General features: G+C 40.8%; 1 protein-coding gene across 5 annotated transcripts in view; it reads right to left on the bottom strand.

The window, feature by feature from the left end:
- Window positions 1-18,452, bottom strand: part of STS (steroid sulfatase) — a 646,106-nt gene that overhangs the window by 522,589 nt on the left and 105,065 nt on the right. For all 5 annotated transcript variants that reach the window (XM_037821492.1, XM_037821493.1, XM_037821494.1 and 2 more), the window contains exon 8: window positions 18,068-18,204. In XM_037821492.1, coding sequence (XP_037677420.1) covers window positions 18,068-18,204 — 137 coding nt within the window. The remainder of the gene's footprint in view (window positions 1-18,067; window positions 18,205-18,452) is intronic.

Raw genomic sequence — 18,452 nt, forward strand, 5'->3', positions numbered from 1 at the left:
TTAACTTAATTGTGCCTTCTCCTCCAGGAGGAAAGCAGACTCGGACAAAACCCTGGAGCAAAATGCTGCAAAGTAAACTACATTCTTGGAAGCATCAGGCCCATTAAAGAAAAATATACCCTTGTCTTAAGCAGCCACCTACCAGGAATAATTGAGAATTTCCACCTACTCACTGTAACTCTAGGGAAAACACAGAAGCCCTAAATATTTCCCCTGAAACTCTTGTAGGGAGCACGTAATCTCCCCGGAACCATTTCTTGAGAGATTCTGCTGTCACCGGCGCTAGAAAGGCAATTGTTTGCTAGCTTATGTGGGATTAAGAGGCCCAGCCACCATCCCCTACCTCAGGCCATATCTGTCACTGCACGCAGAGAAGACCTATTGTCCCAGTTACAGGCAATGCCCATTCATGTACGTGAATCTCATGATCATGATCTCTAGAACTTCCATTCTGATCTTCACCATTCATTTCAAGCTCCAAAGATCCAGAGATGTGACATTTGAAAGCAAGCAGTCCATCTATAGTATAAAATCAATTTCAAAAGCTTACTCATAGAAGAAAAAAAATAGTATATGACCAAAAAAAAAATCCCCAAATTTGTATTATTTATCTGTCTGCCATAAGCTGGTTGGGATACAAAAGTGATGTGCTGGGATTGCTGGTGGGGCTGTGTAGTGGTTCAGCCACTCTGGAGGACAGACTGGCAGTTTCTCAGAAAACTACCTATCGAGTTACCCTCCAATCCGACAACTTCACTTCTCAGTATATACCCAGAAGATCTGAAAGCAGTGACATGAACAGATATTTGCACACCAATGTTCATAGCAGCATTATTCACAATTGCCAAGAGATGGTGTTACGGTGCCCGCGAGTTAAGGTACAAGACAGCCAAACGGAATTTAAAGAGCCTTTATTAGTCAGCTAGCTGGCGGCTGCTGCCTGTCACTCCACGCAGGGAGTTCAGTAAGCAGCAGCAGCTCGACCGGAGAGTGCTTGAGACTTATATAGGCAGAAATCACATCCTGAAAATGCAAGCAAGCTACTTTGACAAAAGCAGAGTTGGCGGTTAATTAATGGGTGCTTAAGATCTTTAGCAACCTTGAGAAATTTTCTCAAGGCTGGTGCAATGGTTAATTATTGGAACGGTTACGCTTGGCTAATGCAGACATCCGCAAGTCTCACTCCCTAAAACGGCACAGTTTCACTCCCTTCCTCTCAGGGCTTTAATGTTTACTTTGCAGTCATTACCGGTTGAGGGGGAAGGGGACTCTCTTGTTACAGATTAAGGGGAGGGAGCCCACTTCAATGGAAACAACCCAAATGTCCTTCAACAGACGAGTGGATAAACAAAATGTGGTATATACAGACGATGGAATACTACACGGCAGTAAGAAGGAACGAGGTTGTGAAACCTATGACAACACGGATGAACCTTGAAGATATAACGCTGAGTGAAAAAAGCCAGGCACAAAAAGAGAGATATTGTATGTTACCACCAATGTGAACTCTGTGAAAAATGTAAAATAAATGTTTTATATTGTAGAATGTAGGGGACCTAACGAGTGAAGGGGGAACAATAATAAGAACAAATAAGTTATGGAGGGTAATCTTAACGTTATGGGAACACTCCGGAACGACTATGGTTTGTTAATTTTTGGGGGGTATGGTAGGAACATGTGGGAAGCAGTGCAGTTATTTTAGATTATTTGTTTTTCTTATTCCTTTGTTTGGATATGGTTTATTAATTTTCTTGAGGTATGGTAGGAACATGTTGGAAGCAAAGTAGTTATTTTGGGTTATTTGTTTTTCTTAATCCTGTGCTTTGTTTTGTTTAAAATGTGTGTTTGTTTTTTAAATTTTTCAATAAATAAAGTTAAAAATTTTTAAAAAAAGTGATGTGCTGGGTTTTAGGATTGTGTTTGTTTGGTGTTGTTTATCATGGCTTTTCATTTGTTATTTGGTTTGGGGATAGTTTTACAGAGACACAAGCAGAATATTGTAATGGTTAAGAAGATGGGGTGTTTTGCCTCACTAGACTTGGATCTACTACAGCTCTTGCACGTGATGCAGTCCAGAGCTCAATTTAGACAAATGCCACGTGGACAGCAAGATCTAAAGAAGGCATTGGGGCAGATCTCTTGCAGGGTGGTTTCAGCAATGAAGGACCTGGAAGCAAGAGGGGAACCTCCCCACGCATTTCCATGTCCTGAGTGAAGAGAGGAGGATGGCCTCCATCTCCAGAGATGGCTGTGTAAGACAACAGTGGCTCAAACTCTGTCATGAACAATTCATGTCACGTGAAAGCACACGCCGACGACAGACGATAGAGGAGCCATGGAAGCCTCCTCTTTGAAGATCTTTAGTTACAGGATAAATTCTTCCCCAACAGCAAGGGGTGAAATGTCACCCATGTGCCCACTGTCAGACCTTGTTTGTTTTCTATCCAGTCAGGTCCACCACATCCATTAATTCTGGTCTCATCCTTTTAATTACATTACATACTTCCGCATCTCCTAAGTCAAAAAAAAACTTCACTCTAAACATTTTTTAGAAGATATCCCTAAAAATTTTGCAAGCCTCTATGGAAATGTAAGCAAAGGCAATAGTAAGGAATCAATTAGACTGATTCATACATTGATTTATGCAATTATTTTCATAATGCTGACTGACCCAAACTAATAATCATAACCTGGTATTTAGAATATAGGTTCTGTAGGGCATTCATTATATATATACATGTATGTGTGTGTGTATGTATGTGTGTATAAGTATATATGTGTGTGTGTATATATACATATATATATGTGTGTTTATCAAATTTTAATGAGGGTCCTAACCACGTGGGGACTGCATTAAGATGAAGAATGTCACTCAGTAAATATGAGGTGGGGATGAGAACATGCATATCTCAGAGCACCCATCTGAGGCAGATGGTGGTAATCTGAGGAACACGGTGAGAAGGAAGGTTATGTATGACCAAAGGTTTAATGTTGACTTATAGTAAAGGAGATGGTTGGCATTCTACAGACGAGACTGGCTCTGATAAAGAGGTTTGGCTAGAGTTTCAGACAATTTAACATGCAACTATTATACAGAGTCAGTAAACACAAGATCATTAGGATTTCCAGTGTCACTAAATGACTCCTTCATTTGCTGTTTGCCCCCACCTTTGCTTACTACCTATCTGAGTTCATATAATTTCCTGGAAATCCATCCTTATTTTGTGTTGTTCCTGCTTGTATGACAATGTTGTGATTTCCTCCATTAAACCCATCGTCGCCCTCATCATAGTTGCAATGTGTGATTTATCCCCTGCACTTACATCTGCTCTCACCATCTGGGATGCAATCGTTGCTCTACTCAGCTTTCTTCTTGTATTAACAATAACTTGTTTATCTTATTTTTTTTTCAGGGTGTTGTTTTTACTGGAAATAATTTGAATAACTCTGGCTAGTTCTCACTCATCTGGAGCGAGCCAGTGTTTTCCTGCATAAATGAGGCAAACAGATGCATGCAAGAAGGGATTCATGGTATCTGTTCAATGGAATCACACATGAGTATCTGGGAGAGAATCCAGAGGCGGAAAGCCCGCGAGGAGGAGGAAGCCACTAGGGGTCCAGGACTGTGGCCCCTGCTGACCTCCTGAGGGCCCAGCTCCCACAGTGGCGGGAAACCATCCCAAAGGGCAGAGTTCAGAGTGAGCAGCTGATCTTCCCACTCTCGATCCAGACAAGCAAATGCATTTCCTGGAGGGGAACTTTCCCTCTCGTAGAAACTCAGGGTTGGCCATGCTGGCGCAGCCCTGTGCCGTTTGGAATGGTCCTCAGCTGATGTGATTCTCATTTCCCAGGATTTGCCGTGGAGCATGAGGTCACTCATGTCCAAGGGACAGTTTCTACAATAAGAGCTAATTCAGGGACCTGGAAAAAGCCAGCATTTTTCCAGCTACACCCGACTGAAGGGCAACATTAAACTTTCCATTTAAGCTGGTCTTTGAACAGAAAATAGCCAGAGACCATGAGCAACTATTAAGACAACAAATTGCTTCAGAATTCTCCTTATTATAATGTCCCACCAGCCAGCTCATATTCTTTTTATTTTTGGACTATTTACATTATTTTTTTTACATTTTATTTTATTGTGGAAAAACATTTATACCATAAGTTTTCCCATTTTAATCATTTTAATTGTATAATTCAGTGGCATTAAACCCATTCACAATGTTATTTCACTGGCACCATTATCTAGTTCTAGAACTTTTCCATCCCCCTCAATGAGAAACTCTGTACCCGTTAATCAGTAAGTTCTCATCCCTCTTCCCCCAGCCTCTGGTGACCTCTCATTTACTGTCTCCATGGATTTGCTTATTCCAGATATTTCATTGAAGTGGACTCATATAATATTTGTCCTTCTGCATCTGATCCTTTCACTTAGCATAAAGTCTTTACGCTTCATTCATTTTGTGGCATAGATCAGGCTTCATCTGTTTTTATGGCCAAATAATAGTCCACTGTATGGACAGACCACATTTTGGTTATCCATTCATCAGCTGATGGACTTGAATTGTCTTTTACCCCTACAAAGCTGAGCACATACAAATGAAAATGACATTCCCTTTGCCAACACCATGCACATTCACCACGGCCTCAAGAACCTTGTTGAGTAGAACTGACACATGGACATATTCACCAACACCCCAGGAAGCCCCTTCTCTTATATTTTTCTCTTAATCAACATGCCCTTCACTCTGACCTTCGGCAGCTTGCCTGCCACGTCCGCTAACTCTGGAAGGTTCCTCCATGGCCCTTAACCCTGAGGCTATCCAGGGGTTCCTCTTGGATGTCCACAGGGGAGGAAGGTGATCGTGACGTCTGCACTCCGTCCACAGGGGCCATCTTAACCATAAGGTAAAATAACAACAAGTGTAGGATGGTGCACGTGTCTCTTACTTTTCTATCTCAGACATTTTTCTCATCCACAATTTTCTATGCACTGTAAAATGGAGGCATATGCACATTTTAAGCAAAGGTGCCTTACACATCTGTGAAAGGGAGAATACTATGACTACTACTACTAACAAAAATAATATGGCAGCAGGTAGCATTTGCTGAGAACATATCACCTGCCAGTTACTGGTCTGAATACTCCAATGACATGATTTCATTTAATCTGATTAATTAACCCAAGCAGGATGAATAAACACATGGAAGGAGATTGTTGGACTAGATTTTTTTTTTTTTTTTTTTTTTTTGTCTGAGCCATAACCGGGTCAAGACATAAAAGTTACAGGCATTCAAATCTATTCCTGATCCCTAATTTTGACCTCCCCTTTCAAATACATAAACAGGTATTCAATGGAATATTATTTGGAACGTAGGTTTAGCCCAAACTACTGAATCCAAATACGCCTTTATATGCCTTGAAATAGTTAGGTAGCAAATTAATGTGATAATTGAGAGGGTTTGTTGGCAGATACACCCTGATAGCATCCATGTGTACATTGTACTCTCCTCCCCATCCATTGTTTAATTTTGGATGCAGACATCCTTTTCTAGTTTAAATATTTAGAGTATATGAAGCAGACACAAGAGCCCAGACTCAGTGGAATCCTGGACTTCAGGAGCTGAGAGAACCAAGAGAGATCATTGGTCCAAACAGGATTGTCTTAAAGAACAAAGAACCTCTAGCCAGAAAGGAAAGGAGCCCCACTGTCTCAATTAAATTCAACAGTTCAGAAATCTTTTCCTGCTACTGCAGAATGCTATAGTGTAGTGTTGTCAGGCAATCTTTATGCAAGCAACTTAACCTCTCAAATCTTGCACTTTCTCACCTATAAACTAAAGACGGTGATAAAAATATATTGTGGTATAGTTGTGGAGAATTATTCATTCATATAAAATGCTTAGATGAGTGACTGTAATATAATAAATGCTTTGACATTGTAGCTTTTGTCTGTCAATAGATGTTCATTATTGTTATAATTATCGGTATCATTAAAATGCTCCTGCATATTTTTATTAATCCTGGTTGAATTAATTTGGCAACTTGCTTCCTTGTTAATTTATTATGGACCTTCTTTATGAAAACTATGAAACAATGTTAAAAACTATTAATTAAAATTTGAGATGTAAGTTCAAGATAATTAATAATATACCTAGGCTCAAGCATATGAAATTAAGGTTCTGGCTTTTTAAAAAATGGTTACATTATTATAGAGTTGATGAGACACAGGACTTTATGATTTATAAGTTAAATTAATTTAGAGGCCCCAAATCAATATTCTGCACAATGAATTTCAAACCAAGTATTGTAGCTAAAAGTTTGACCCATAAGTCCTGTGTTGGTTCTGCCCCAATGATCCCCCATCTTTCTAACTGTCCTACTATGTATTGTTTAAATCTCTAGACTAAGGTTGCAGAACCTCCTGCTGTAGAAAATTTACTGTTGTTTAGCAGAGACTCAGAGAGCAAAGAGGAAGAAAAGTATACACTATGTATGTTTCCTTTATTCTTGGTTGCCTTGTTGTCATTGGGTTTTCTGATAGATTGATTTACTTTAAGCTTTCCATATATGCATACCTGAAGCACACCTTTAAAATCAAGAATAAGTAAATGGAGGGAAAAAAGCACTTTTGAGGATACACATTAATTTGAAGAGCAAAGCATTTAAAATTCATGTGGTTGACAGCAAGTGAAAATGCAGAATGTTGAATTGGTGGGCAAGTGAGTGAGACAGGGGTCTCTGAGGAATAAAGTAGAAAATAACTTCAACTCCACCACCCATACAAGATAGACAATGGAATGGTTCAAATGTGCACATCCTTTGTGGCCACAGCTTGTCCTTATCTTAATCACAATTTGGTTCCAGATATGGACTCTATGTTAGGAATTCCATTCTTCTACTTGTTAAAAGGTACCGAGTAAGGAAGCCCAATAAACGTGTTCAAAAGGCTCTTATTCAACAGGCATGGATGTTTCAACAATTAAAGCCAGGAGGCGGCTCAAGGACACGGAGTCTGACTGTGCAGTGTAGACAGCTACAGAGGGCCATAGAGGTTTGTAGAGTTGACCTCCAGTGTTCAGGCAGCAGGCAATCTGCAAGGCTTTCATCTCCCTCCCAAATCAATGGCGAGTCCTATAACTTCTTCCATTGCTGCTTTCAGAGCAGAAAGAGGAGCTGTGGCCAACAGGCAGACAAGTGGCATTTAGAGATGACCTTGCCCAACGACCTTCATTTCCAGTACCACCTAGACCTGTCCAGTAGCAAAGTAAGAAGAGCTGCCCTTCAAATTCAGAAATACTTCCAGAGGGTATTTGGGGCATGTGCCAGGAGAGGGACTGAGCACTTTCTTCAGGGAGAATCAAGACCCCACTCCTGGGAATGCCCACTCCAAGCTGGCCGCTGGACAAGTGACCTGCCACGCAGAGCAAGGTCATGGAAGACAAAGGGACAAAAGCAAGCAGAGGCCATCCCAGGGCCTCCTCTGGCGAAGGGATTTGCTGGAATTTTGCTGAGAAAAGATTGGAGAAGAAACGTAGTGTAGGACTTGAAGTTTTGTTGTGTGTGTTTATGCAAATACAAGTGCATATGCATGTTGAATCTATAGTGTGGATTCAGTCAGTGCCAATTAACACTTGTGGTTGTTATAAAGTCGAATTAGAACATCCCTGTCTTTCACCTAAACTGACTGTACTACCACCTTCCTTGGCCAGTGGTGTCTGAGCAAGATTCAGTCCCATCCTCAAAGGGCTACATTTTATACAGACACATCCCATCTCATGCTGTCCTCTCAGAAAAGTTCTCTAAGGATAAGGTTTCATAGAGTTTCTAGCACGGAAGCATCTGCAAATGTGATTATTCTTTGCATTTCAAAATAACTGGTGACATCCTTTCACTTCTTTTCTACCTCTTTGTTTAATTGCGAGGCCGAGCTAAACAAAACCAAAATGTCAACTGTTGTAAAGAAAGCAAAATAGTTCTTCTCAAAGTCAGTATTCAAAGCTTCAAAGATTGTCAGAAAAGCTTATTTTCTGTAGATTTTCTTCTTCCTAAAGCACAATATATTTACCTGCTAAAAATCAGACTCATAAATGCATTTATGAGACGGTTGTTACTGATGAAACTTGGCAGGCAGGAAATAGCAAGCGCCACACTGGTATTTGACAGGCAATTCTACCTTCCAATGATTAAAGTTAAAAGACTTAAAATGCTGTGATTTTGTCATTTTTGTACTTTTCCGGCTATTGTCTTCCTTTGGAATAAAAAAAAATATTATGACCGCTATACTCTTTCTCTAACAATTTTCTATAAACTGGAAACATGGATATGTGCAAAAGTACATTTTGCCCTAAAAAGAGATAATGTAGATCAGGAATGTTTCTGATTATTTGTTTTTCCAATTTAAGTAATTGATAAACATCAGAAGCTATCTTCCTCTAAATTACAAGCAGCATGCCTCTGCTAAGTTAGTGACCTTAAAGAAATGGAATTTTTTCCTAAGTACAGTGAGCACCCAAGTTCTAGAAATAAAGGAGTTTGTTCAGGTTTAATTTTCTTTTTTTGGGTTGATGGAATGTGGGGTACCCAGTAAACAAGATCCGTTTTGTATTGAGGAAGTCATTATGGAAATAAGCTATTTTATGCCATCTTCATCTTTTTCTAGTGCTTCAGAACAAATCAAATGACTTACAGAATCCAGTTGTAAAGAAACTTTCCTTCCCAAGTGCTTATATCCCTAAGTGAACAGAGGGGCCTTAAGCCACCATTGCTACCTGCCTAGGGCTCCCAGCACCATATTGGAAGATTCCAGAAATGATCTGAGAACACAGACCGCATCCTGCAGACTCGGTGAGTGATCCTGAATTCCCACCACCCGAGGCCTCTCGGGGAAGAGCTTCTTTCAGATTGCGGGAAAGAGGCATACTCAAATTCCTGTGCTTCCTGGTATTTTTTGTACATTTTGTAATCTTCTGTTGAAACGTGGACATTTTGATATTTTAAGGTGTTACTGCTGGAACTTAGTAATTTAACTCTAAGGCATCTACTCCTTAAGCTTGTACGGAGCTAGTGTGTTACAACATGGCTTTCTTTGAATGCCAGGAGCGAAAGAAGGATGAAAGAATGAATGAAAGAATGAAAGAACGAAAGAACAAAAGAAAGAAGGAAGGAAAGAAAGAAATAAGAAAGAAAGAAAGAAAGAAAGAAAGAAAGAAAGAAAGAAAGAAAGAAAGAAAAGAAAAGAAAGAAAATACCTTTCCCAGTCTTTGCAGATTGACCTGTGCAAGTGCTCTCCTTTAAGGCCTATCCATACAATGAGTTTAGAGCATAGCGCCAGGCCAAAGCTCAGGGGCTTCCCTGGTCCTTTCTGCACATGTGTCTTGTCTTGATTAGGAATTCCCCCTTTTATACAGCTAGGAATGTCCCCTCTTCTTCACAGTCCTAGACACTGAACTGTACGTCCAACAGCCAGCAATCCCTCAGGGTACCACCAGACAGACTGGCCAGACAGAAAGGCTCCCAGTGTGTGCACCAGCATTCCTCTGTTCCCTCCATATCCAGGACCAGCAGCTGGTGAGGGGTGGGGCCAGAGCCAGCCAGGGCGTTGAAAAGATCTTACTGCTTTTAAGCAGCCTTTTTCTTGATTTGGCACTCGCTCTCTTACAGCAGGCCTTTAACTGTTTTCTGGAGCTTTGAGAAAGATGTTCCATGCAGTCTTATTGGCTGTTGAAAGCTTCTGTGCAGGGGAAAGAGCTCTGAAGCATCCCACTCTGCCATCTCAACTGGGGTGGGGGTAGTCTTGCAATGACTTTTCTGGTGCAAAGGGATATGCGAGATGCTGACTTGATGGACACCCTAGAACTCTGCTCTCGAACTTGGCAAAACCACAGAACTCAAGTCTCAGTGCCCCATCCAGGTGGATCAACCCTTGGATGAATAGAAAATACTCAAACTTAGGAGCACAGAGCAGAGCTTGAAATCTGGGCCTTTAGTCAGTATCTCATGTGTATTATCTATTCTAACTCTTGCCCAGTTGCTCACCAAGACTCCAAAACATACAATTCTTAAGATGACAACAAATAGAAAAAACTCTGTAGAGGTGATTTTTATTTTTATTTATAATAAATCCAAGTTTCCCTTCAAAGCTGGAAGGACTGTGAACCTAAATAAAATTATATTGCAGTAACAATATCTCATATACTATTTGAGGAAGCCTCATAATTGAAAGTATGCTTTAAGCACCCACAAAGAGAATAACATATTCTCCTTAATTTTTTGCACACATCCTGAAGCTTGCTGGGAAATAACTGTATACTTTGCTATTGAGCATGTGACTGGTAGTTTTTATACTGTCTCTTTATCAAGCAATTTTGACAATTGTGGAAAGAGATTTATACATATGTGGTCTGTATTAGTTACTCCTTTGCAATTTATGGGTTGTCATCACTTCCTTGATGTTTTTCCAAAGGTTCAAAACCTCTTTATGTACCTCACATTCAGGAAAGCAGTTGTCTGTAATGGAAAGTATTTTATTTCTCTCCTGTCAAGATTTGCTTGAATAAAACATTTGTTCATTAGGCAGGGGTGCTTTCATACCAGTCCTTGTCAAAAGCCCCTTGGGAAACAGTGTTTGCCTTCATGCTCTATTTCGTGATTATCTCAAGAAACAGAGTTTGCAAACATAAGACTTGAGGTCATATGTTATCTGATCCAGAGATAAGCTACCACCCCAAACATTTATCTAAGATTAGATAGCCTGAGATAAACTAGTGAATTTCTTATTTTTGATTAACTGCAGTTTCCACTTTGGGGAATTAGCATCACATTGAAGTTACTGAATTAAGCCGACTTTACAAACTCATGAACATTTACAAAGTGTTATTTAGGATACACTGAAGAGAAACTTAATGTAAACACACACACACACACTCACATGCATTTTCAGAAAACTTAAAGGCTTTTGAAAGTTCCCAAAGGGAACTTTCAATGTAGAAAAACATCATTATGAAAATAAAATCCAATTTGTTGCTTGAGTTTTGTTAGTTGTGCCACAGATGTCTTGAGATTTAGAAATAAAAAGTGTTGACTAAATATTTAAAATGCCCTTCATATACTAAAATAATGGTGATATGTGTGGCTGCTATAGCTTCCCCATCATGTCATCCCAGGAGTATTGAGGCTTTAAAAAAAAAACAACCATCCTAACGCACCTGTTAGATGACAGAGGATTTTGTTGTTGTTGTTAGAAAACATTTGACCTCTTTAGGAATCAATATAATGATTTAAAAAGGAGTTGCACTCTGCTCTCTTTCACTTATCTTATCAGCAAATTTGTTTCTTTAAAAAATCATAATGTCAAATGGTGGCAACTGTGGTACATTTTGGTACTGGTACAGTAAATCGCTACAACTAATTTCCTTTTGTGATATTTATATTTTTTACCATTTGCTTTGTATCAGGTGTTTTCTTTTTCTCTTATGTAGTTGCACGGCTTTTCAACTGGTTTGTCATTGATCTTTTAGTTTAATTCATCTTCATATGGAAATTTTAGATTTTGCAAAGGCAAATCTAGCAATCTTCTCTCTTAAGACTTCTTCCTTCGTCTTTAAGCTTAGAAAGATCTTGCTCAGCTATATACCAAATAAACATTTCCCAATATATTTTCTTGTGGTCTTTTTTAGTTCCATTTTACAAATTTATCAGCATGAGGAATTTACTCAGATGTACGGGAAGTAGTAGCAAAGAATAATAAGCAAGACAGAACCAGATTAAAATTCTAGCTGTCATACATTATGTCCCTCATGTGGGATATGGTTATGTTAGTCTTCTAAACTGTGTTCCCTGAAAAACTGATGTCAGCTTAACCACCATCAGTACCATCTTTTTTTCTCATCATTTTCACCATCAACACTTTCTTCACCATCATCATCATCATCATTTTCTTCACTATCATCATCATCTTCATCATCATCATCATATCTTTCAAGTGTATGCAAGACACTTAACACAGTGCCAGGCCCCAGTGGGTTAACTTTAATGTCTCCCCTCGAAATATAACTATCCTCTTGCCAATTAATGTTTCATCTGTTCTTAGCATTCTGCTTTGAATTCCACCTTTACATTGATATGATCTCCTGTTTCTGGATTTCCCATTCTGTTGCATCTTTCTGCCTCTTCCAGAGCCAGTGCCACATGGCTTTATTTATTTATTTATCTTACACTCTACTGCACACAATTTTAAGCAAATGCAAATTAGGACGTGTTTAGAATTCACCCCACATTCAACCTTCACTGCAGAAACAAGCAATTAGACTGGGGGATACACTCACTTTTCTTCAGAAGCTTGGGGGTCTCCCACCCATCACACTGTAGCTAGGAAGTGACAGGGTTTCAGGGTCTCCACATTTAGCTCTTAGCGCTGCCTCCGCAACTCTGGGCTGGCGGGTGGGGCTGCGGCACCCAGAGCCAGAAGCCCGCACACCTTAATGCACCCACACTGTTCCCCTGACTCCCCGAGGCCTGTTCGAAACTGGGAATTTGGCTGGTTACCAACCACGGAAGTCACTTTTCAAGCCTCAGCCTTGAGTGTTTGTTGGATAAAATAACAAGCTGTTAATGAACCTGCGGTTCCACATTCCTTCTTGCAAAGCAGACCCTTTATCCTTCTCCTCCCTGCCCAGCCATAAAGCTCCACCTTGACAGTGAATGAGGGTAAGGAACCCTAACAATCACAGGGCAGCTGAACTTTGGTGTGATGGCTGTCACAGAGGAGACGCCAGCTCAACACACTGGCTTCCCGGTTCCCTGACCCGCTCAACACCACCTTGACTTCTAGTCCTTCCTTCATCATCGTTCAGGCACACCATACACCCCCAAACACCAGAATCCTGCTACCTCTGGAATTTAAGCATCTTTACCTCCCAGCCTCCCAACCCCTTTCTGCCCACCTCAGTCTTCACCTCCCAAGCCCCCAGCCTCCACCTTTCATCATTCCCCTCCTATAATCTGCCACTTCAATCGTTGTCTTACCAATCGCCCAAATTCTGCAGGTCTTTTGTGACACTCCCTTGGCAAAACTGCAATCATGAATCAGTTAATTCAGTGATCCTCCTGCCTGTCCCTGAAATAGCCCGAAAAGCAAATAATTCCACCTCCTGGAATTTGCCAACACCCACCTCCTGGTCTCCAATCAAAGCCGGGCAGAGCCACAGCTCCTAGGCCATCTTTCACCCAAGGTCCTCTGCTCTGGAAAGGAACCTCTAAACTCATGATGCCCAGCTCTTCAAACCCCACTCACTCCTCAACCCACTCAATCCTAGAGGTCATAGTAGCTAAGTTCCCTTGCCGCTTCGCACCCCTTCTTACCCAGCATCTTCCCATCAGTATTGATGGGTATTGATCCTTCTTCCTTGAAATGCTCTTTGACTCTGAATTCCACAACTCACTTCTCCCAGTCTTCCTTCTCTGACTCTGGTTGGAATTTCTGGGTTCTGTTTGGGACCCCCCCATTCTGCCCTTCCTTTGAATGCTTTGTCTAGCCTTCCATTCTCAGTTTGCACCAGGAGTGAGCAATTCATTTTCACTTTTTAAAGCAGATCCCATTTATCAAGTATAAAAAGGTTTCAAAAATTCAAGATGGAAAATTGATGCACCAAATCCCAAGGGAAATAGCCTCACGGTATAGATTGCATTCTCTATAGAGAACAAGAGTGTCAAGGAGAAAACTGGCATTGCTTTTTCAGGCCCTACAAGGTTAGTTTCTGAGAAGTAAAAACATGAAAGTTGATAGCTAAACTTTTATCCTGAATTTAGACGGAGATAAAATGTGGGCTGCTCAACTTCTTAAACGTTCTTGCACGGTAATCTTTCCCACATGGTTGGAACAGTATCTGTATATGTAAGAGAATGCTACCTCAGCCTCATCATTAAGGAATACCTAGTAACTCCTGTCACCTTGAAGAGGTCCAAGCAAATATCAGGCACCGAATCCCTGTGATTTTAAAATTACTTATTGAGCAGCATTCTATCTGCCTGACATACAGGATTTGGAAAGGAGATGTTGTCCATATCAACTAAATCGAGCACTTTTACCCAGGTTAAAAAATCATCATCATCTTCTTCTTCTTCATCAACATCTTCACCACCACCATCACCATCATATTTACAGCACTCTGCATCTCATAATCTAAAAACAATGCTAGTCCAGCGCTCCTAGAAAGTATCCATATTTAAATGGGCAATTCATTAGAACAATGTCTAACCAGCCAAACCACTGCTTAGAATTAAGTTGCATATTTCAGGCACTTGGAACAAGACCTAAGCTCTCCATCTCCCGAGTTTCTTTGTGGTTCCTGCAGTTCTTTGCACTATCCTGAACTCTTGTCCAAAAGGCCCTCCAATGGATTCTCTGCCCTTCAAGAAGCCTTCGGTGGGCGCATGTTGCTGGTAAGTTGCACATGGTGAGAGATTTGTTCTGTGCCATCTCCCAGCTCATCTTTTATGAATTCAGCCCTTACCTTTCTTTCCACGTCTCTGTTCCATTCTTGCGCCCACAGAAGGCGGCACTCTCCAGGACCCCAATGGGGGGGGGGGGACCAAGAGGAGAAACTGCGGACTGCCTCACCAGACACTGCCATGAGAGGGCGGCAAGTTACAGATTGTGAGCAACTGGAAAGCAAACCAGGAGGGATTCTGCAACATTGTTATCAAGACTGGTGTGTCTATTCTTCTAGAGGAGAAAGGCTCACATTTTTTGCTGTCTGAAAGAAGGATGCTCACATGAACCATTCAGTGCCAATCCTTTACAGTAGCAGGGATTTCTTTTTTTTCTTTTTACATAGGAGGCTTTTATGGCCCATCATTGGAAGTCAGAGATTTGTTTCACCTCACCGTTCTCTACTTGCATTTCCCTTTGTAAAATGTAGAACCTGCTAGTCTAATCCTGAGCAAGCACTGATTTATGATTCCTCCATGTGGTTCTATTGATAGCAATGGGCTCTAAATAAAAGCTGGTTGCATGCAAATTCTGCCTAATAGACGGAGGCAGGGAGAGCTGTAAAATACAAGCTGCGGGTAAGGAGCAGAGGGCGCTCACCACACCGTCCTCCACACCTGCTCGCCCTACCCCTCCCCACCCATCGCTCTCTGGTGAATGTCACTGCACTTCCAAAGGGCGAAACACAGTGAAAATGACACACCCAAAAAACACTTCCTGGGCACCTGAAAACAAGGCGATTTTCAGCCCGTGTTCCTCCCCAATGCGTCACTCCTATGTAATTAGCTGGGATTGGAAATGAGATTTTTGAAAAAGCAGCACAACTGCCCAAAGGATACAGTTGTGAGTGTATCCAGCTGAAAGGATGAAGCCAGCTGTTTCCATTTGCTCCTTTTTCCCAGCCCCATCCTTTTTCCAAACGACCCCAGCAGCACTTTCCACTGTGTTATCAAAGGTCTCCAAAAGCATCTTAAACCCTTTAGTAGTCCCTACATCCCCTTAAGCCACGAGTCTTATCATCCTTGCACCCCCCAAAACAATGATGCACAGAGTCGGCATCCAATAAATGCAATTAATTAATGAACTCGCTTTTTCCCTGTGATTTATTGTTGACTATAAATTGTTGTGATGCAGCCTTTCTCAATTAAGCTCAAAGCAGTAGAATGAGGTGGTGGAGACTTCCAGCACCGGGTGGGAAACCTGCATGTAAATTCCTGCTCATGGCTTATTAATTCTGATAACCTGCGGCGGTTGTACTTCGCTTTCTCCAATCTTCACCTTCCTGGCCCTACAGTGGGGATGGCAATAATGCTACTTTTTGCACTGACTGCTGGCAGCACAGACAGATGTAATGCGGGTAACATATAGAGAAAGCCTACCTGGGTGAAAGTATTGCACCAGATCATTATGCTGCTTCCCCAAATTTTAAAACCTAAGTGCTCTGAATGACGGATTCATCAGTTAACTGCCTCTATCCCAGCTGCCCTTGGTGTGGGAGCATCTCTTCTGAAGCAAATACTCCCATTTTATTTTATTATATCAGCACTCAGAATGCTTACAGTTCCCTTCAGTGTTAACACTGAAAGACCTTTCTTGGAAAGAAGGAACATTCTTCAAAACACTAAAATCTATTGGACTTATAATCCAACAAAAACATCCTGAGAAATTAATGTTTAATGGCTTAGGGGAAATATTTTATATTTTGGCCAAAAAGAAAGAATCAATTATCTACAAATATTATATCAGGATCTAATGTAGTTTTGAAAGATTGAAAAAGTGCTTTCCGTTCTCCTTTTGAGGAAGTTAGTAGTAGGATGACACTGGAAGTTATACTTCTTAATAAATCAGTGTAGGCATATGTGCCATTATAATTAAAGAAGAATTTAATTAAATAAAAATAAGCGTGATAATTGCTGGCTAGCCAACAGAAGTTTTAGTTTCATAGGAGAAACCTGATACATTAAACTATAACAGTCATTAAAGGGATAAAATATTCTACTGATTCATACTACAATATATTCTACTGATTCCCACTAGTAAGGTGGGGAAAACGTAGTTGATTTACATGCAACATTTGAAGATGAAAAAAATAAAAGGAGGCAGGCTTGTCTTGGGGTATATAGAAGCCCCAAGCATAATGAGTTCTTCTTGTGAATCTTGTTAGAAAAATGCCCTGGCTTCGATTTTCCTAGGAGTCCTCATTTGTACTCACTTCTGTGATTTTGTAGAATTGCAGAAGGTTAGAGAAGAAAGGAACTTGAAAGTTGCATAACCTGAACTCTTCATGTAAAGATGAACCTGAAGCCTCGAGATTTAATACAAGCACCCAGTTTCACACAGATAGTTAAAGGAAGAGTTGGAAGTCAGAACAAGGATCCAGCCTTGTCGTTTTCAAGATGGCGCTCCTTCCATGATTAAAACAAACCTTGTTCTTTTAATCATCAAAATGGGTGTCTATCACAACACTCACTTAAAACAAACAAGCACAAGTCTCCAACAATGTTCAAGTATTTCCAGAACCTCTATATTAAAAAGTTAAAAAAAAAAAACACCCAGAAAACTCAATTATCGCACAAAAGAAGGGAAGAACAGGAGGGAGGGGAAAAAAAGGAAAGCAAAACAAATAAACCAAAATCTTAAGCAACCTGGTTGACTGGCGGCATTTAGACAACCTGTCTCTGTAACTTTGTCCAAACAGACTGAGCAATTATGGAAGCAAGAGACTACATCACAAGAGCAAAACAGGAACTGGAACAAGAAGTGCAAAACCCAAGGATTTTCCATTTCTTTGCTTAACCCACATACCATGGCTTCCTCTGAGCTCTATGGAATAGAACTGAGATTGTTTAGATTTGCAACAGAAAATAAAAGCATGTAAGGATGATCTCGTAGGGATGCAGCAGACACAGAGTTTAAACAAAGACCCAACAAGGAAATCTTCCTGATATTGGAAAGGTGCCATGTTTCTCAAAATAAAGGGTGATTTATTTAGGAAGCCGTAGAAGGGGCACCAGGTACGAGGGGTTCAGGGTGAGTCTCAGATAGGAAGCAGGAGGTTGTTGTCACAGAACATGAGTCTAGAGGAAGGAAAAATGATTGCTTGAAGCGGTGATGACAGTGCATCCGAGGAAGACCCCAAGGCTGTTGTTTGAGAGGTTCACCGAGGCCACACCAAGCATAGCTTAGTGTTTCCAGAAGCTGGGGCACCACTTATTTAATTCTGCTAATGACGACGTATTGCTCATACTTAATTGTTAACAGAAAAAGTTACGATACGGATTAATGCTTTGGTTGTGTTTCTCTGTTAATCTCTTCGATCATCAGCCCATAGATTCAGATTTGCTGTGGCCATGGTCTGATTGGCAACTCCAAATACGCACATGGGGCTGAAGGTGCTTTTTTTAAATTTCTGTTTATATTTTGGAAATAACGTCTGGTTAAATTTTAAAAACAAACAAAGAAACATTTTTGTTGGCTATAAAGACATCTAGGTCAGAGGTAGAAATTCACAGGAAATATGATAACAATAGAGATGGGGTAGCCAACTTTTAAGTACATATCGACAAAATACATACCGACGCTCCAGTCTGTTTCCTCAACGTTGTCCCCGTAAGCGCCGTGTTGACTCTTGCCAGCGAAGTCCTTGGAGGAGAAGAGGGCTGTGTGCACGTGAATGTAGGACAAGATGAGGAGGAACGGCTTCTCAGTGCTCCTGCAAAGCAAGACCAACATCAACGTAAACACATCTGTTACTGCTTCGATTAAGAACATCCTGTTATCAGACGATGCCATTGAGCAATTCAGGAAGTATCAAAAAAAGGTGTTTAATATCACACCTTTTATTCAAAGAAAGCAGAAGTCTTCATAGTGTCCCCATGAAATGACTCATCGTTACCCTCTACAAATCAGCGAACTGAAGGACTGTGCCGCTGGGTTGGCTTCCAGTGTCAAGCCAGGCAG

Source organism: Choloepus didactylus, chromosome X (genome assembly GCF_015220235.1).
Source record: "Choloepus didactylus isolate mChoDid1 chromosome X, mChoDid1.pri, whole genome shotgun sequence".
NCBI lineage: Eukaryota > Metazoa > Chordata > Mammalia > Pilosa > Megalonychidae > Choloepus > Choloepus didactylus.